At 46.4% G+C, this 14,529-nt stretch overlaps 2 protein-coding genes and 1 non-coding gene across 14 annotated transcripts in view; all 3 read left to right on the top strand.

The window, feature by feature from the left end:
- PDE8A (phosphodiesterase 8A) overlaps nt 1-2,068 on the top strand; it is a 153,887-nt gene extending 151,819 nt beyond the window's left edge. For 4 of the 5 annotated variants that reach the window (XM_068143699.1, XM_068143698.1, XM_068143700.1 and 1 more), the window contains one exon: nt 569-2,068. In XM_068143699.1, coding sequence (XP_067999800.1) covers nt 569-675 — 107 coding nt within the window. In that variant the 3' untranslated portion in view covers nt 676-2,068. The remainder of the gene's footprint in view (nt 1-568) is intronic. The other variant, XM_068143696.1, reaches the window with a different exon arrangement.
- A 96-nt stretch (nt 2,069-2,164) lies between these two features.
- On the top strand, nt 2,165-14,197 carry LOC137443761 (uncharacterized). Of its 8 annotated transcripts, none has more exons than XM_068143710.1 (9): nt 2,165-2,522; nt 3,132-3,260; nt 6,513-6,556; nt 6,771-6,935; nt 9,543-9,682; nt 9,862-10,396; nt 10,568-10,674; nt 11,733-11,826; nt 12,960-14,197. In XM_068143710.1, exons 1-6 carry the CDS (start codon nt 2,477-2,479, stop codon nt 9,896-9,898), a joined length of 561 nt encoding a protein of 186 aa, XP_067999811.1. In that variant the 5' UTR covers nt 2,165-2,476; the 3' UTR covers nt 9,899-10,396; nt 10,568-10,674; nt 11,733-11,826; nt 12,960-14,197. The 8 variants fall into 8 exon arrangements, with proteins under 8 accessions (XP_067999811.1, XP_067999806.1, XP_067999808.1 ...); XM_068143705.1 differs by having other exon boundaries at nt 9,796-10,396; XM_068143707.1 differs by having other exon boundaries at nt 10,351-10,396; nt 12,960-14,196.
- LOC137444083 (small Cajal body-specific RNA 15) lies at nt 11,437-11,568 on the top strand. The gene has a single exon (XR_010988066.1). It is a non-coding gene; the product is annotated as a small Cajal body-specific RNA 15 (non-coding RNA).
- Nucleotides 14,198-14,529: the final 332 nt, after the last annotated feature.

Below are 14,529 nucleotides of genomic sequence, written 5' to 3'. Positions count from 1 at the left end.
AGCTGTTCTTGTGACTTCTCTTTAATACATCAGACTCAGGCAATGTTTAACTCTCTTTGTTTTAAACTTGCTTCTCTGTAAATGCTGAACGTATTCTCCCTGACAGCACTTTGGGCACAATCATTGTGTTGGTGTTAATATCACTTATTCTTCAAGACAAATTTCTGCAGTCTGGAACTGCTTGGGGGAGCAGCTGTTTCCTTCCAAGCGCTGCCTCTGTGGTAAAAGTGGTCAGAAATGTGACTCTGCTGAATGCCAGATCACAACATGTGACTGAGATTTGATGAAGTAGGGTAATTACAAGCCTAATTAGCTATGCCCCTCCTGGGAAACTGGGGGACTTGCAATACCAGTGTTAAGGAGACTTACAGAACTGTTCTCAGCGGCCTGAGTGAGAGATGAGTGATGAGAGCTATACAGCCAAAACCATTTCAAGTATCAGTATGACAGATTTAGGCTTTCCTGCTTAATGCAGTCGCCCAGACATCTGAAGTGATGTTTAAGCAGAAAGAATCATGTGACCCTTTCAATTCTGCAAACTAAACACACTCTGCCCTTTCTTCCCTAGCATTTGCAGACCTGCCAAATTTGATGCAGCATCTGGATAATAACTTTAAATACTGGAAAGGACTAGATGAAAGAAAGCTGCGGAGCCTTCGACCACCACCAGAATAGCAATTAGGCCATGGTGTGTAATTTACTAACCAGATGCATATTTATTCAAGCTCACTTTTATTCATGTGATTTGAGATTTGTTTTGGTCTCTTCAGTATTACAGTAAAGCTAGCTCATGCGCTTGGGGAACTTTCAAATTCAAGAGAACATGAGGTCAGCAGCTGACTTCCACAAACTGCCATGTGTGGACTCCGATGAACTAAGCCTACAGAGTGGAATTACACTGGATTGCTGCAGTACTTGTACTGAAGAGGGTTTGTTAGTGAACATATTGTTGCGATATCTTCCTACCAGTATGCAAAGCTGGGAGACCATGAAGAATCCTCATGGAAAAGACACTCGCTAGAAGATTTTGCTTAATCCTCAATCTCGCAAGTGGAAAAGAAATACCTGTTAATAGAGGCTCACAGCTTTTATGAGAAAGCTACATGCTTTTTATAAGCACTTAAGACAGCTACATAGAACAATCAGATCTTTAAAATGCAACTCTCTTGAGAAGGAATTTTTGATCTATGGAAAATAGACGTACTCTATTTTTTCACGTCACCGAAGGTGCAATCATTCACTTCTGAGCACTACTGAAAGTGAGTTCTCTTCAAGAAATTTAGTAGCAAATGTAAAAAATAACAGGAGAATTTTTGAGGTTGATCGTTAGCATCTATGATTACAATGATACCTTTTATTTATTTTGTTAGATGTTCAATATTTTCTATGAATTTATAAATACTTAAAAGCCAAAGCCAACTTTAGACGCGTTACAGATTTACATGATTCATACTCATTAATATGCATTTAATTGATGTACAGACCTTTTATTTTCATAATGCAAGAATACAGGATACTCTACAATGACACATTTTTATTGCACTGTAAGGATAGATGTGTTAATGTTTGAATATTGTCTGATTTATGTTAATTAAAGTGAGTTTTATGGAAAAGGTCTCCCTTGAGAGCAGTAGAATAAACAGGGAACATATACTGTCTGAGCACCAGAACTGCAGTAGTTCTCCCACAAGCCAGTGACAACCACCTGATCTTCCTGTGGCTGCAAAAATAATAATAATAATAATAATAATAATATGTTGGAACTTTTTGTTTTCTCCCATGAAATTTTATGATTGAATTCCCTGTCCAAGTCTGCCTTATTTTATACAGTGTTTCTACCAAGCATTCCACAGCGTACACAAAGAGGTAATACTAAACGTCTAATCAATTTCACTGTTTTATAGCCTATGTATTTTCCTCTGCCATGAAAGAAACAGAACATAAAACCACCAACTCAAAAACCTTTAACTCAAGAAGTTTGTAAAGGCTGTGTACCTTCACAACTTGAATGAAACCTTCATAGCAAACACCAGAAAATAATAAAATGTATATTTTAAGAAGTGTCAAAGTCCTAGCCATTTCATTTGAAACATATCTTTTACTTTGTAGTCTGCAGGCTAACAGACACATGAAATTATTCTGAAAATTAAGATACTTGCTGTCTGGGCAAGAGCTGAGGGGGTTGGACTGATGTCAGGGTGATGAAAGGTTGGCTGTCAAGTCTCTGTGCTTATGGCCTGGCCCCAGAAAGCCCATCAAACCTTTGTGAATCCTTGGACAAGTCTCTTCACAGCTAAAAGCAGTGCCATGCTGTATTCCACTGAAGAACTAGAAGAGCATCCTGTCAGCCTTCCCAGTAGGCAGAAAGGCACTCCAAAAGCACTGAAAGAACTGCTGATTGTTGTCAGTGCAGAAGCAACTGACTTTAAGGACATTTTGAACTGTTCGTGAAGAAGAGCAAGCAGGGCAGAGGTGGATGATGGAGCAGTTCAGGAACTGCAGAAGTATGAGCCTTACAGCAGGTAAGAAAGGAAGAGGCAGCTTCTCCAGCTGTAACCTGTTTCTGTGTTTCTCCTTCATCACCAAGCCTACAAGACTCATGGGCCACCACCCATGAGTCATTGCTATAGGTCATTACTGTTCATGTTTGCATCATACCTTTCTATCTGTGCTGCCCTTAACCCTGTGTGTGTGCTTTCCCTTCCTACAGAGAATTCAGGGTTTGTGCTGTTGGGGCAGGGAAATCCCTCTTGTAATTTCCTTTAATTCACTGATGTGTGTATATTGCCTAAGCTGGCGGGGCTCACATCATGCCTAGGAGTGCCCAGACCATGGCACTGTCTCACTGACAGTAGGACAGAGGGCATGGGGTCCTTGTCGATCTTCCAAGGGTTCCACAACCAGTACTGAAGGAGCAGACACACTTCCATTGAAGCCTGAAAACCTCAAGTGTCCTATTTTCAAAGAGAATATGCAAGGAAAGGGAGAGTTGACTGCTAGATACTTTGTGTTTCTGGCAATATTACACTGTGGTTCCCTACACATGTACCTGTTGTAATCAGCTGTGATTTGGCACCTGTAGTTAATCTCTTCTATTGCATGCATCTTCCTGTGCCTCTTTCCTGCTTAAGGAAAAGCCGCTCTGGCTCCATTAGAGGGAAGCTACACAGCACTGTCAATATCTCCTCCACTGACCTGCAATGAGGATAGGAGAGGAAAAGTAACAGCTTATGAGCTCAGAGAATGTCTGCAGGAACAGGGTAAAACACATTTCTTCATAAACATAGTTAATATTCTGTATTGTATTAATGAATGGTACAAACAGTTAATTTAATCTGCTATAAAAATGCCTGATGCATAATCATTGAGAAGATGTGGTCACTATGAAATTCACACTTCATCTTTAATGCCATTACTTGGAGTGCAGAGCTGTTCTAATCAACCCTCTGTATCAGCTAGATTTATGTCCATATCGGTGCACAATAATTTCACTTAACATAAAACACTGATTTGCAGGCACTGAATGCAGCTCTGTTCATTCTGTTGTCCACCTAAATTTAACAGCTGCCAAGGACAGATTATAATTAAAGCCTGGAGCTACCATTCTTGATCCTCACCTAAGATCTATTTGTGCTGAGCTTCTCTCTCTCTCCAAGTTACACCTCTTAAACCTTATGTGCAGTCTGAGGCTGTGCAGGTTCAGTGGGGATGATTCAGTCTGCTGCCCATGTACCATGAAGGACTTTGATGTGCAGCAGTAATAGCTCTAATGTGATAGTCATCACTCCAGGATCCAGATGTCTTTGAATACCCCTGCAAATTTTCAGCCATTCCAGATCCCCCTTCCTTTCCTCTCCAAGATTACATGGCGACATCACATGCTCTGTGCTCTGAATCCTTTCCAGTTTAATATCTCTTCCCATGTTTTTTGAAGTTACCACTCTGCTTGGGGCAGAAACTATGGCTTTACTGATGGACCTTCATCTCTGAAGGGAGAACATGGGAATAAACTGCAAGAGTGTGATTGAAGTAACCCCCAATTTCAGACAGGCTGGCAGTCTTATACAGTGTCTGCACTTTTCATTTGTTCTTGCTTTAAAGCTAATACAAGAGTAAATTCCAATACAGATGTGATGATGGATTGGTCCTTTATGTACCTCCAGGGTTTTAATCTTAAAGCTTTGTGCTTTAAAACTGACTGAGGGTCAGCAGCTCAGCATTAAATGGCCCATTCAGAATCAGTGGCTCTATTTTCCACGCTGCCTGTTAAACCTGGGTATCATTTCAGGTGCTTCCAAGTGAGTCTGAACTATTGTCATCTGGTAAAATAAATGTTAGCTCCTCAGCAAATTTCCCTGGATAAATATCTTGGTTCCTTCAAGGGGTAGGTATAAAATTCTGAGTAGTAATTGCTTATTCTTACAAAAGGAGAGACCAGACAGGTGTTGTGCACAGCTATGGCTTTCATACTATGATTTTCCCAGTGGCTATATAGAAATTTAAAATCACCTGCAATGGAATGAATGCCTTGGGTATTGTTGCAGTGCTTTTTGCTGTGGCTGTCTCTGCTTGTCATCACTGATACAACACTTAAGAAAATGTGTCAGCAATACGAAGCAAGGACAAAGCCATCCCTACATGAAAGAGAAAAAAGGATAATGGAATTAAATATCTACTAATCCCTTACAGGATGCTTAGAAACAGCACAGGGTAGCTGTAGTCAGTTGTGCCCTTCTGTGAACCCAGAAGGATTTGAGTCATGACTCTGCATAGAGCACTTTGCAATGAAGTCTCAGAGCTATTTACAAGTTTCAAAACAAATAATCTCTGCTGACGTGTGGCATCATGCCTCCAAGGGACCATGGTCCCAGGTGTGCTCATTAAATGATAGCAGTATGGATTGCATTTCATCCTGGCATGATATTTGGATGCAGAAATTGAGCTTTGAGCTTTTAAATTACTGCCCTGTGCCTGTGTAGCCTGAACCAGTGCAGAACAAAGGGGATGTCCACATGCTTCAGCTATTTTTTTGTTCTGTTGAAGCTATGGCTCTATGGGCAAAGGACTTCTATGTTGTAGCTCCACTGAATGCTTTCTCACAGTGAATGTTACTAGGGCAAAGCATCTCATGATTTCCTTTTTTCCCCCTTGGTTTAACATCTTTAAGAATCTCCTCCCATGCTTCCCACACAAACATCAGTGAATCTGGCTTTGCAAACCCTGTGAAGATATGTGTTAGCATCCTCCTTAACAAGCAAGGCAGTTGAGTTAGAAAAGGCCAGAGGACCCAGAGGTACTAAGCAAAATGAGTTTGAGGCTTCTAAATGTCTTTGAAGCCCTGAATCTTCAAGCCCTGACTGTGGTTTAACAGTAAGTCCTCCTCAGGCCAGGAAACAGTCTTCTGATGTTCCACATTTTTTCCTATCAGCTTCTCCATCTTATATTTTAGTTCTGATCCCATTTGCTAGGAGTCATTATCTTAACTTTCAGTGGTTGTGGATCTCCCCCCAAACACAGAGCAATAACACTAGGACTAAATCCTGCCTTTCAGACTGACTCTTGCCACTTGTAAGAACTTTTACCACAAGAAAACCTTCTTTTTCTGACTGAAATTAAAGTGAGCCTGGGAGAATACCCTGTAATGGCTGAAAGCCTTACACTGATGTCCACAGGAAGAAGGAGAGTACAAACATAATTAACTAAAACAGCTTGTGAGCACTGCATGGCTACTGTGTGTGCTGTGAACACGGATATGCAAGGTCTTTCGTATTGTACTCCCCCGTGCAAACTAACGTTCAGGAGGATTTGCAGGCACTTCTGCCTTTGAGGTTAACACAAGTAGCTGTGAACACCTGTGGAAAATGTGAATCTCTCTTTTCCTGGTTTGCTTGCTCTCCACCTTGAGTGGCAGGAGTCACTGCTAGAGCGAAAAGTAATCTTTGCTCAGCCCATGGTAATTAAAGTAAGTTACTTCATCTTTTAATCACACACATTTCTCCTGAGGTAGTGAGACAGCACTGCACACTGTTTCAGGGAGGAAGTGAAGAAGGTGATGGCCTGGTTTTGAAATAAAGGAGGAATTCAGTCAGTGTGTAATTATTCAAGTGAGAAGCCAGTCCTGTCTTTAATATTCCAAAGTGGTATTTGATGTAAGCCCTTGCCCAGCATTCATTACATGAGCTCTGAGCTCAACCTGAGCATGCTGAGTGCCAAGTTCAGTGTGCAGCATGTTTTATAACCAAGCAGAATGACGTCATCCTAGTGATCCTGCAGCTCCCTGGCTCGTTGGGAGAAGGCAGGGCTTTGTCTTCAGCCTAAAGATGAAATGGAGTATGTTTGACAAGATTCCCTTGGTATTTGCAGTGTGGAATGTGTGAGAAATACTGCTTTGCACCTCCAGCAGGAACTGTCCCTTTTGGCCTTACCAAAGGAAAAAAAACAAACAAAAGTATTAAAAAGCTACTTTGCTTCTAATATTTTTCTTTACAGAAAATGACATTTTTCCTTTACAGATGCCCAAGTGCTTTACAGGAAGACCCACAGAGCTCTTTTTCAGGTGGGTAAAACAAGTTGCAGGGAAGCACAGCTGCTTATTGGCATCCATCTCATGGCAAACCCCAGCCTAGTTCTGGGGGCTGCCAAGCTGCAGCTGAGGGCTCTAGGCTGAACCACGCTGGCTTTCAATAAAGCAGGAGGAGAGACTTAGAAAGCAGGAGGAGAAACTTAGAAAGCAGGAGCTTTCATAACTGTTTGTCATTGCTGCTTTACAGAGATACCGGTCTGAGCGCCTGAGAAGCCAGCAATCCCTCCTCCCTCCCTCCCTAGTCCCGATCTCAGAATCAGCGGAGTGCCGAAGGCCATCAGCATGTGCACGCCGAGTCCCTGCGCCTGTCCCCAGCAGTGGGTGGTGCCGGCTACTTCAGCCGCCGCTTACCGTAAGTAAGAAAGACTGCAGTGATACAGCAGGAACAGGCAAGAGCCCACCGAGGCTGGGCTGGGAATGGCAGGCAGAACGCTAGGAACAGCTTTGGGGGATAGTCAAGGAGAAAGACTCCAGCTGCACTAATAAACAGTCTTCAGGATATCGTGGGAGCAGAATTAAATTCTCCTGGTTGCACAACCAAGCCCTAAAAGCGAGTGCCTCTCCCAGCCCCTGAAAATCCATGCTGGTGGATTGATGTCCCCTGTTATGACAAATCTCTGACAAGCCAAGGTCAGACAGCAGAAAGTTTTAGCTGCTCTGTCATGCCAGGAACAAAAAAAAACCACCAAAACCCCCAAAACAACAAACACAAACAAACCAGAAAACAACCCAAAAGCCTTGTTTTAAAATAAGCTGGTTTAAATAAACAAGTGCTCTGTGAACCACATCAGAGTACATACCTAACTATTTGTTAAGTAAATACCAGCGACATGTTTAAGTCTGGCGCAGTATGGATTAGCAAAGTGGTATTTGTGTTGCTTTTGTTGTAACAAGAGTCAATAGTGTTTCTAGAAGGTGGTCTGAAAAAAAAGGGATTTCTGGGGGGGTTTCCCACTTAGCATCCCACAGAGAAACACCTGCACCAGCAGCCCCACCTTAGGGCTTTCAAGGGAAAAAAACCTTCCCAATGCACTGATTTTGGTGCAGTTGCACTTCACTTTCACTGGCTTAGATCAGTTCATAATCTGCCTCTTAGGTGTTTGTTACCCACAGACCCACTTTCTAGATCATTCTGACTTTCTGAACGACATCTAACCTGACATTGGTTGCAAACCCGTGATTGCATTATTATAATCTGTACCTGAAATGCCATAGTGCCACGGCTGAGCAAAGGCCAGGCACATTTCCCTGCTGCTCCCTGAGCTTACATTTTCTTCAGTCTGATGCTAGTGCTGCAAGCACACAGAGCACCCCCTGCAGATGGATGCTCTTCAGAGCTTCACAACTGAGCTGACCCAGTGCCAGCCAAGGTACCCTAGCAATATGCAGGAAGCCACTGAGGGGACAAGAGGGCACCACACAGCCTAAATGCCAGTGATTGCTTTTCCATGTGCAGAAAAGAAAAAAGCAGTACCAATTCCTAATTTAAACAGATCTTTGTGTTTGTATTTTTGCCTGTCTATCCTTTGGCCTTTCAGCTTATTTAACTCTTTTAAGAACCAGATATTGACTCAGGAATTAATGCACAGTCAGGAATGCAAAGCAAGAGAACAGGTTGTAACAGTGATGCTGCTGCATTTGAAGTTCTCCACCAAGAACAGAGATTTTCTTTTAGGTTTGATAGGCTGTAAGGAAGCTGGACTGCTTCTTGTGTCCTTTCCTGTATGTCAATACAAGCGATCACTTTGGGCATGCTCAGAAATCTGGGGCTCAATAAATGATCGGCGCAGACCACGTGCTTCTGTGTATGGGAAGCAATGTGTTTTTCTCTCTGTCTTTGTGGGGTGTTAGAGAGGTGGAAAGGTTGAGTACTGTGTGACACCAGGTGGGGAAACTGCAGTTCATAAATCAAGCTTGAGCTACCCCAAAGTCAGGCCACTGAAGTCACAGTGAGGTTCTGCAGGCAAAAATGGCAGCCAGGTTTTCATCCGTATGCCATGGCATCACAGCTTGATACTATGATTTTTTTCTCTTCTTTAAAGCTTTCATGTCACAGGAATCAAAGTTCCCTATCACCCTTTCCCAAACTGCCTCCAGTTAATAGCATGAGCAGTAGTTAGCCCAGGTTTGAAAGAGGCTTTGATGAGATACTGCTCTTAGGTAAGCCATTTCAAAGACAAGGAGGCAAAGTGTTTTCTTTACTTGGAAGAGGAATCTGATGAGCACTTTGCTTTTCTTTTGCTGAGACCAAGCAGAGCTTTTTTTACCTCCATAATACAGAAATTGCAGAGGTGGTTTATGGCTACTGCTCTTTACCTCTGGCCTTGTGCAAGAATAAAAAGCTCTGAATAAAGCCACCAGCCTCTCCCTACTGGTAAGCTGAGCCTCAGCAGCCATCATCTCCCCAGCTTTCCCCCAAACTGAAGGCTATTCAAAGTTCATTTCTTCAAGCTTCTTACTACATAGGCCATGAGATATGTCTGGCTCTCGCTGCACAGCAACACGCTGCAGAGCCTAGCTGCAGCTTTCAGGCCAGCATGGGAGCAGGACAGGGCAAGAGGTGCTGGGCTGGCCACAGGCATTTCCTGACTGTGCTTTCCAACATTGTAGGTGGAACACAGGAATTTTGCTTGAAGGTTTAGTGTATCCAGTTAGACGCAAAATACTTCTAAATAGAGGGACACCCCCCACACCCCCCCCAACTTTTGACCCAGTCCAGCTTTGGTGGTAGGTGTCCATACGTTTGGGAGCTGTGGCCCATGGGCCCCGAGGGTTGAGATAACTCAGCAGCTTTGTCATGGCCCGAGCCATGCTGATAGAAACCCAGTGGATGCTGTGGCCACCGAGAGCTGGTAGCTTTCATTCAGAAATGGCAGAGCTGTGCCCTGAGCAGGGACCAGAAGAGAAAATTCCTTGCCCAGCCCTGGCATGGGATGTTGTTAACATGCTTAATTCACAGGATCGAGCACCTCAGAGGAAGGAGACCATGATGAGCAAGTGTTGCACAAGATGGGGGCGTTTGAAAGGGGGCTGCTGGAGGCAACAGAGGCAGAGCCATGGCTGGAAAGAAGTCCATTGCACTGTCCGGCCGGTGGTCAGGTAGGCTGCAGTACGCGGACTTGGGGTTACTGCCTGGTTACTGCTCGGGGAAGTGCTGCGTTGCAGAAGCGGAGGGTCAGGGCGTCTCGGCTGGGGTTTCTGTGTCGTCCCAGCCAGCCGCCTCCTCAACCGCGGGCACAGCCCCGGCGGCTCCCGCTGACCCCGGGGCGCCGTCGCAGCCGCCATTTCCTCCGAGACATGCAGTGGGAGGTCTGACGGCCGCCACCACCGCGTTCCTCTGCGCCACGCGTGGCCAGCGGCTGACGGGAACCGCGCCGGGACACTTCCACCCGGAGTAAAGCACGGGTCATCTGCCTCCGCCCGAGGCTGCCATGCCCGCCTGCCCTGGGCCACGGCCACGCCGGCGAAGGGAAGGCAGCGCCCGGCTGCAAGGTCATGTTTATCCAAGCAAGCACAGAGCCGGCTCCCGCCGGCCGCCCCCGGGCAGGAAGCGGCGCTGGGCGGCCTCTCCCGGCGGCGTGGGGCGGGGGCTCGGCTCGGCACGGCACGGCACAGGCCCTCCGCCCGCAGGAAATGGCGGCCGCACGCGGTGCGGGGGGCAGGGAGCACACGTGGCTGCTCCTCCCGGCACCGCGGCAGCGCCTTGTGGCGCACGGGAACGGCCTCCCGTCCGGACAGGCAGTTTTCGTCCTTCGCTCCGTCCGCAGATCACAGCAAGGCCTCAGGCAGCGGTCCGGCGGCGGCGCAGGGAGGGTAAGCTGCCCCGTATGGCCGAGCCAGGCCTTGTCTCCTGCCCGCCAGAGCGGGTGTCCTGAGCAGTGGGCGCCCTCCGAGGCTAGGCCTTCCCACTCCCGGAGCAGGAGCAGGAGCCGTGCGCCGCTCTCTGCCCTGGGCCGCCTTGCTCACTCGTGTGTCGCTTTACAGGGTCGATCGCGGTGATGTGCATCTTGCCTGGAAGCCCTCGCCGCCGTGTCCGTGCCGCGGCTGCTGAAGAGGCGCTGCTGCCCGCAGCCCTTTTCCCAGGGGGACAGGTGAGCGCTGCCGGGGGCCTTGGGATGCTGCTGAGCCTTGCCGCTTGCGGGCAGGACTTGGCTCGAGCAAAGCCCACAGCAGCGTGACCGGCCCTGGATGGCGGGGGGGAACTGCCGCTGGATTTGGATTTACAGAGCGTGAGACCCCTGCTCTAAGCTGCTACAGCTTTTCTGGTGCTGCCTTTAGGCCACGGCTTTGTGCCTGCAGAAACACTTTCAGCCAGCTCCAACTATGGCATAAGCAACCTTCTGGCAGAGAGTGCAGCCCCTTGCAGCCATTTTATGATGCGGTTCAGGCCGTGGTCTGGCCTGCATCAAAACAAGTAACTCTTAAAAGATAAGCCAGCTTGGAGAAGGTTGAACTGAGCTGGGGCCAGGACAGCTGAGCCCCAATATATACCAGCAATTGAGCACACAAGCATAAATGCAGCAGAGAGAAAATGTAACAAGAAGTCAGTGTTGGGTGTTGGGCTCTCCTAGGAGTGTGCAGTGAATCAGTGGAATCCAAGTGCTGAGATGAAGGGGAAGCAGAGCCTCTCAATTGCATGGTCCTTGCCTGCTTTGCTGTGCATGGCTAATGAGCAGTGTTGATTACGCTTGGAAAACAGAAGTGGATGGTTACAAAGATGCATCTGAGTTTGAGGGCAGGAATAGGGAATTGCCTTCCTGGCCAGGAAGACAGGCAGGGTAGGTTCAGCTTGAAGCCTCCTTTAGGAGAGTACAGTCAGTTACAAGACTTCCCATGAGTTTCTTACAGAGATTCTGGAGGACTAAGAAAGTGGAGCCAGTGACATTATATTGACTCCACTGATACTATCCTCCTAAATTAAATGGTGGAAGAGCAGGGCCTGCCTGTGAGATAAAAGTCAGGACCTACTTCATCTGCCTACAAAGTTTTAATGGCAATTAGAGGGAGCAAGTTGAAGTGAGATGCTTCTGTAGAAAATGGTGGATGTGTTTGCTTTGAATTGAACACACAAATGCATATTTCAGGGCAGTTGTGTTGCCTGTTGTATTTGTCCTTTTGCCATTGTCTCACATGTGGGTTTTGCTCACAGGCCCGTGGGTCCCTTTGTTCCTGGCTCCAGCACTTGGTGAGGAGGGACACTGGACATGCTGAAGGATTACGGTAACCAGTTTGGAAACTGTCAGGTTAGCTATGGACTGTTTGCATAAACCTGTTCTGTAGCCAGTGCAGCCTTGTGAAAGGGCATCACGTCATGCCCTCCGGTGGCAAGTACTGGTACTGCAAGGAAGGGAACTGGGAAAAGTGATCCTTTCTGCTATCCTAAAAGGGTTTGAGAGTAATTCCTCCTAAGCCCAAGGACCTTTGGGCAGCTCTGGCAAAGTTAGCTGCTGGGTGAGGTGTGTTGGGGATATCCCATTCTTTGGCAGTTCCTGCTGCTGCAGGCTCTGCAGGGATCACTGTTGCAAATTAGGGCAGCCAGTGGGATTCAGGTGGCCAATACCAGAGCTTTAGGCATGAGCTGCTGTGCTTCACAGAAGATGAATTTTGCTGTGTGCCAGTAAATGCATGTAGTGAAAAGAAACAGAAAAATGCCAGCAGGTATCCAGAAAAATGCATCTTGCAGCACATAACTCGCTGTCAGAGACAAGAACTATTGTTCTTCCACATGATGTACTTGAGTAGTAAGCCAGAGTTCCTGTAGACAGGCCAGAGATGAGAACTGGTTTTGCCTCATGAGAGACACCTTTCAATGGAAAGAAATAGCTCTCAGATTGGCAGCTGAACACAGTTCTCCAAGATGAGTGCTATATACAGGATCCCAGATAAATGGAATACACTTGGTGTTAGTCTGCTTCAGCGTACCATTCTGGACCTGATAATGCTATTTAGCTTCAGTAGGAGACTCCCCTTTTACTGTCAAATGCATCTTCCAGTTCTGTACAGGGTCTGGTCCTTGCAGTCTTACAGCTGTATCACATTTTCCCTGTCTGGTGGATCGAGACAGTAAGATGAGGTTGGTGTGAACTTAGAGCTTGGGTGCTGTACTGGTGTGGTACAGGGTAGACAGTGGGAGTGGTGACTTCCATATAAAGGACTTAAACAAAGGTAATTCACAGTGACAGCTGGTATTAAAATATGCAGGTTGTTCGTGCCTTTTCCTTTGCTGTATAAATATCTAAGGGAGAGGACCAGGATTCCTAAGGGAGGAAATGCTTGGGTTATTGCTGACAGGTGAAGCTTTTATTAAACAGCAACATGCATTTCCCAGATAGTTTTTAACTTGCTAGACACTGCCTATTTTGTTCTTCTTTTTCAGATAGTTCTGTTGTTGCTGCCTTAGCTGTCCTGTACTGTGCCTGGTGATGACCACCAAGTCACATTCTGCTGAGCAGGCTACTCCATACTCAACCATGAGGCCTGCATTCTCCAACAGATTCATCAAGCTGGCAACATAATGACAGAGTTGTTTGGTACCTGTAGAGTCCCATCCCAGTGGTGTCTGAGTACCTTGCATTTGCCTCAAAAAATTCTTGCAACAGTCTTGAAAGGGTTGTGAAGCTGCTGGGACTCCCATGGAAGCTCACCACTTGGGAAAGATTTGGGATTGGGTTCTTGTGTCATCTAAGCTGAACAGCTAATCTGGTGCCAGGATACAGGTATGGTTTAGACACTTGAGGTGTTGGTGAGGAGAGGTGTTGGTGAGGAGAGGTGTTGAGAGCAGTTGTTCACAACAGAGCATCTGCCGTCATCACTGGGTTCGCCAGCAGCATTTCTGCTTTAAAGGCTTCGGTAGGAGGTTCAGGCAGCTTCATGCCCCTGTTCTGGTACCTTTATGTTTTTCAGATACCTACCTGAAGAGTGTGGCTGTCAGTTTTTGCCAGATAAAAGGAAAACATGTTCCAGTAGGTAGAAGCTGGACCCTCAATCAAGGCATACCTTTTTAAGCAAAAAAAGGTGCTTTTTCACTGCTCCATTCCCTGGCACTTTAGGTGATGTTCTCTGACATGGCCTTGCCAGTGTCAGCAGGGCTCACATGACCACCTCTTGCCCTCTGCAATGGCTGCTGGTGGAGTCACCTCTGGTATACCCAAGTTGCTGCACTCACTACGAGACATAGGAACTGAAGGTCCCTGGCCTGCCATACAGGAGGTCTGACAGAGTGATTGGAACAACCCTTTCTGCCCTGGAAATCTGAATTCCTGGTAGGCTAAGAAATGGCCAGTGTCACTAAAGTCTTTTGAGACTTGCAAAATGGGTGTCAAAGAGAAGATGGTACTAGTTGCTGCTGTAATGACAGCTCCTGGTTTTATGGTTTCTGCAAAGCTTGGTTTTGGGGAGACTTAAAGTTATTCGAGGAGGAACAGACAAGCCTTTGGTACACAGTTCTGCATCAGATCTCTTGAGTTTTACCAGCCTGCTTTTATGTGTAGAGACCCTCTTTATTATAAAGGCCACCACCTGTTCCTCACTGTCCCCTAGAATGGAAAATTCAGCCAATGATTTTGTAATGAACGTGCAATAAATCTGTAAAAGAGCTTCTCTGGTAACGACTCTTGATTGAGTTCAGGTAGTTTTGACATACACGAGGCTGCGTAGAGCTAAGCAAGCCTGCCCGACAGATTGTACCTATCTGATTGCCTGGTGCCTGGAAGCGAGGCCTAAACATGGACATTGCAGCTGAGTGCTGGGCTTTGGATACTTTCAGCTTCAGGGGCAGAGCATGAGGGGTGGGAATTCTTCAGGACCGAGAGGGGCAACACATCTGTGAGTGGAGTGATACACGCGTGTGAAAATGAGCATGGCTAAAAATGATGCTGTAGGTTTCTCTGTAGGGGCGACCAAGCACTGCAGAAGGCCTTGGTCTGTTGGGTTTGCTTTCATTTGAT

Source organism: Melanerpes formicivorus, unplaced genomic scaffold (assembly GCF_026170545.1).
Source record: "Melanerpes formicivorus ecotype bairdi unplaced genomic scaffold, bMelFor1.0.p_v2 SCAF_10, whole genome shotgun sequence".
Classification (NCBI taxonomy): domain Eukaryota; kingdom Metazoa; phylum Chordata; class Aves; order Piciformes; family Picidae; genus Melanerpes; species Melanerpes formicivorus.
The sequence above is the reverse complement of the archived record's forward strand: the minus strand, read 5'-3'. Positions and strand labels throughout refer to the sequence as shown.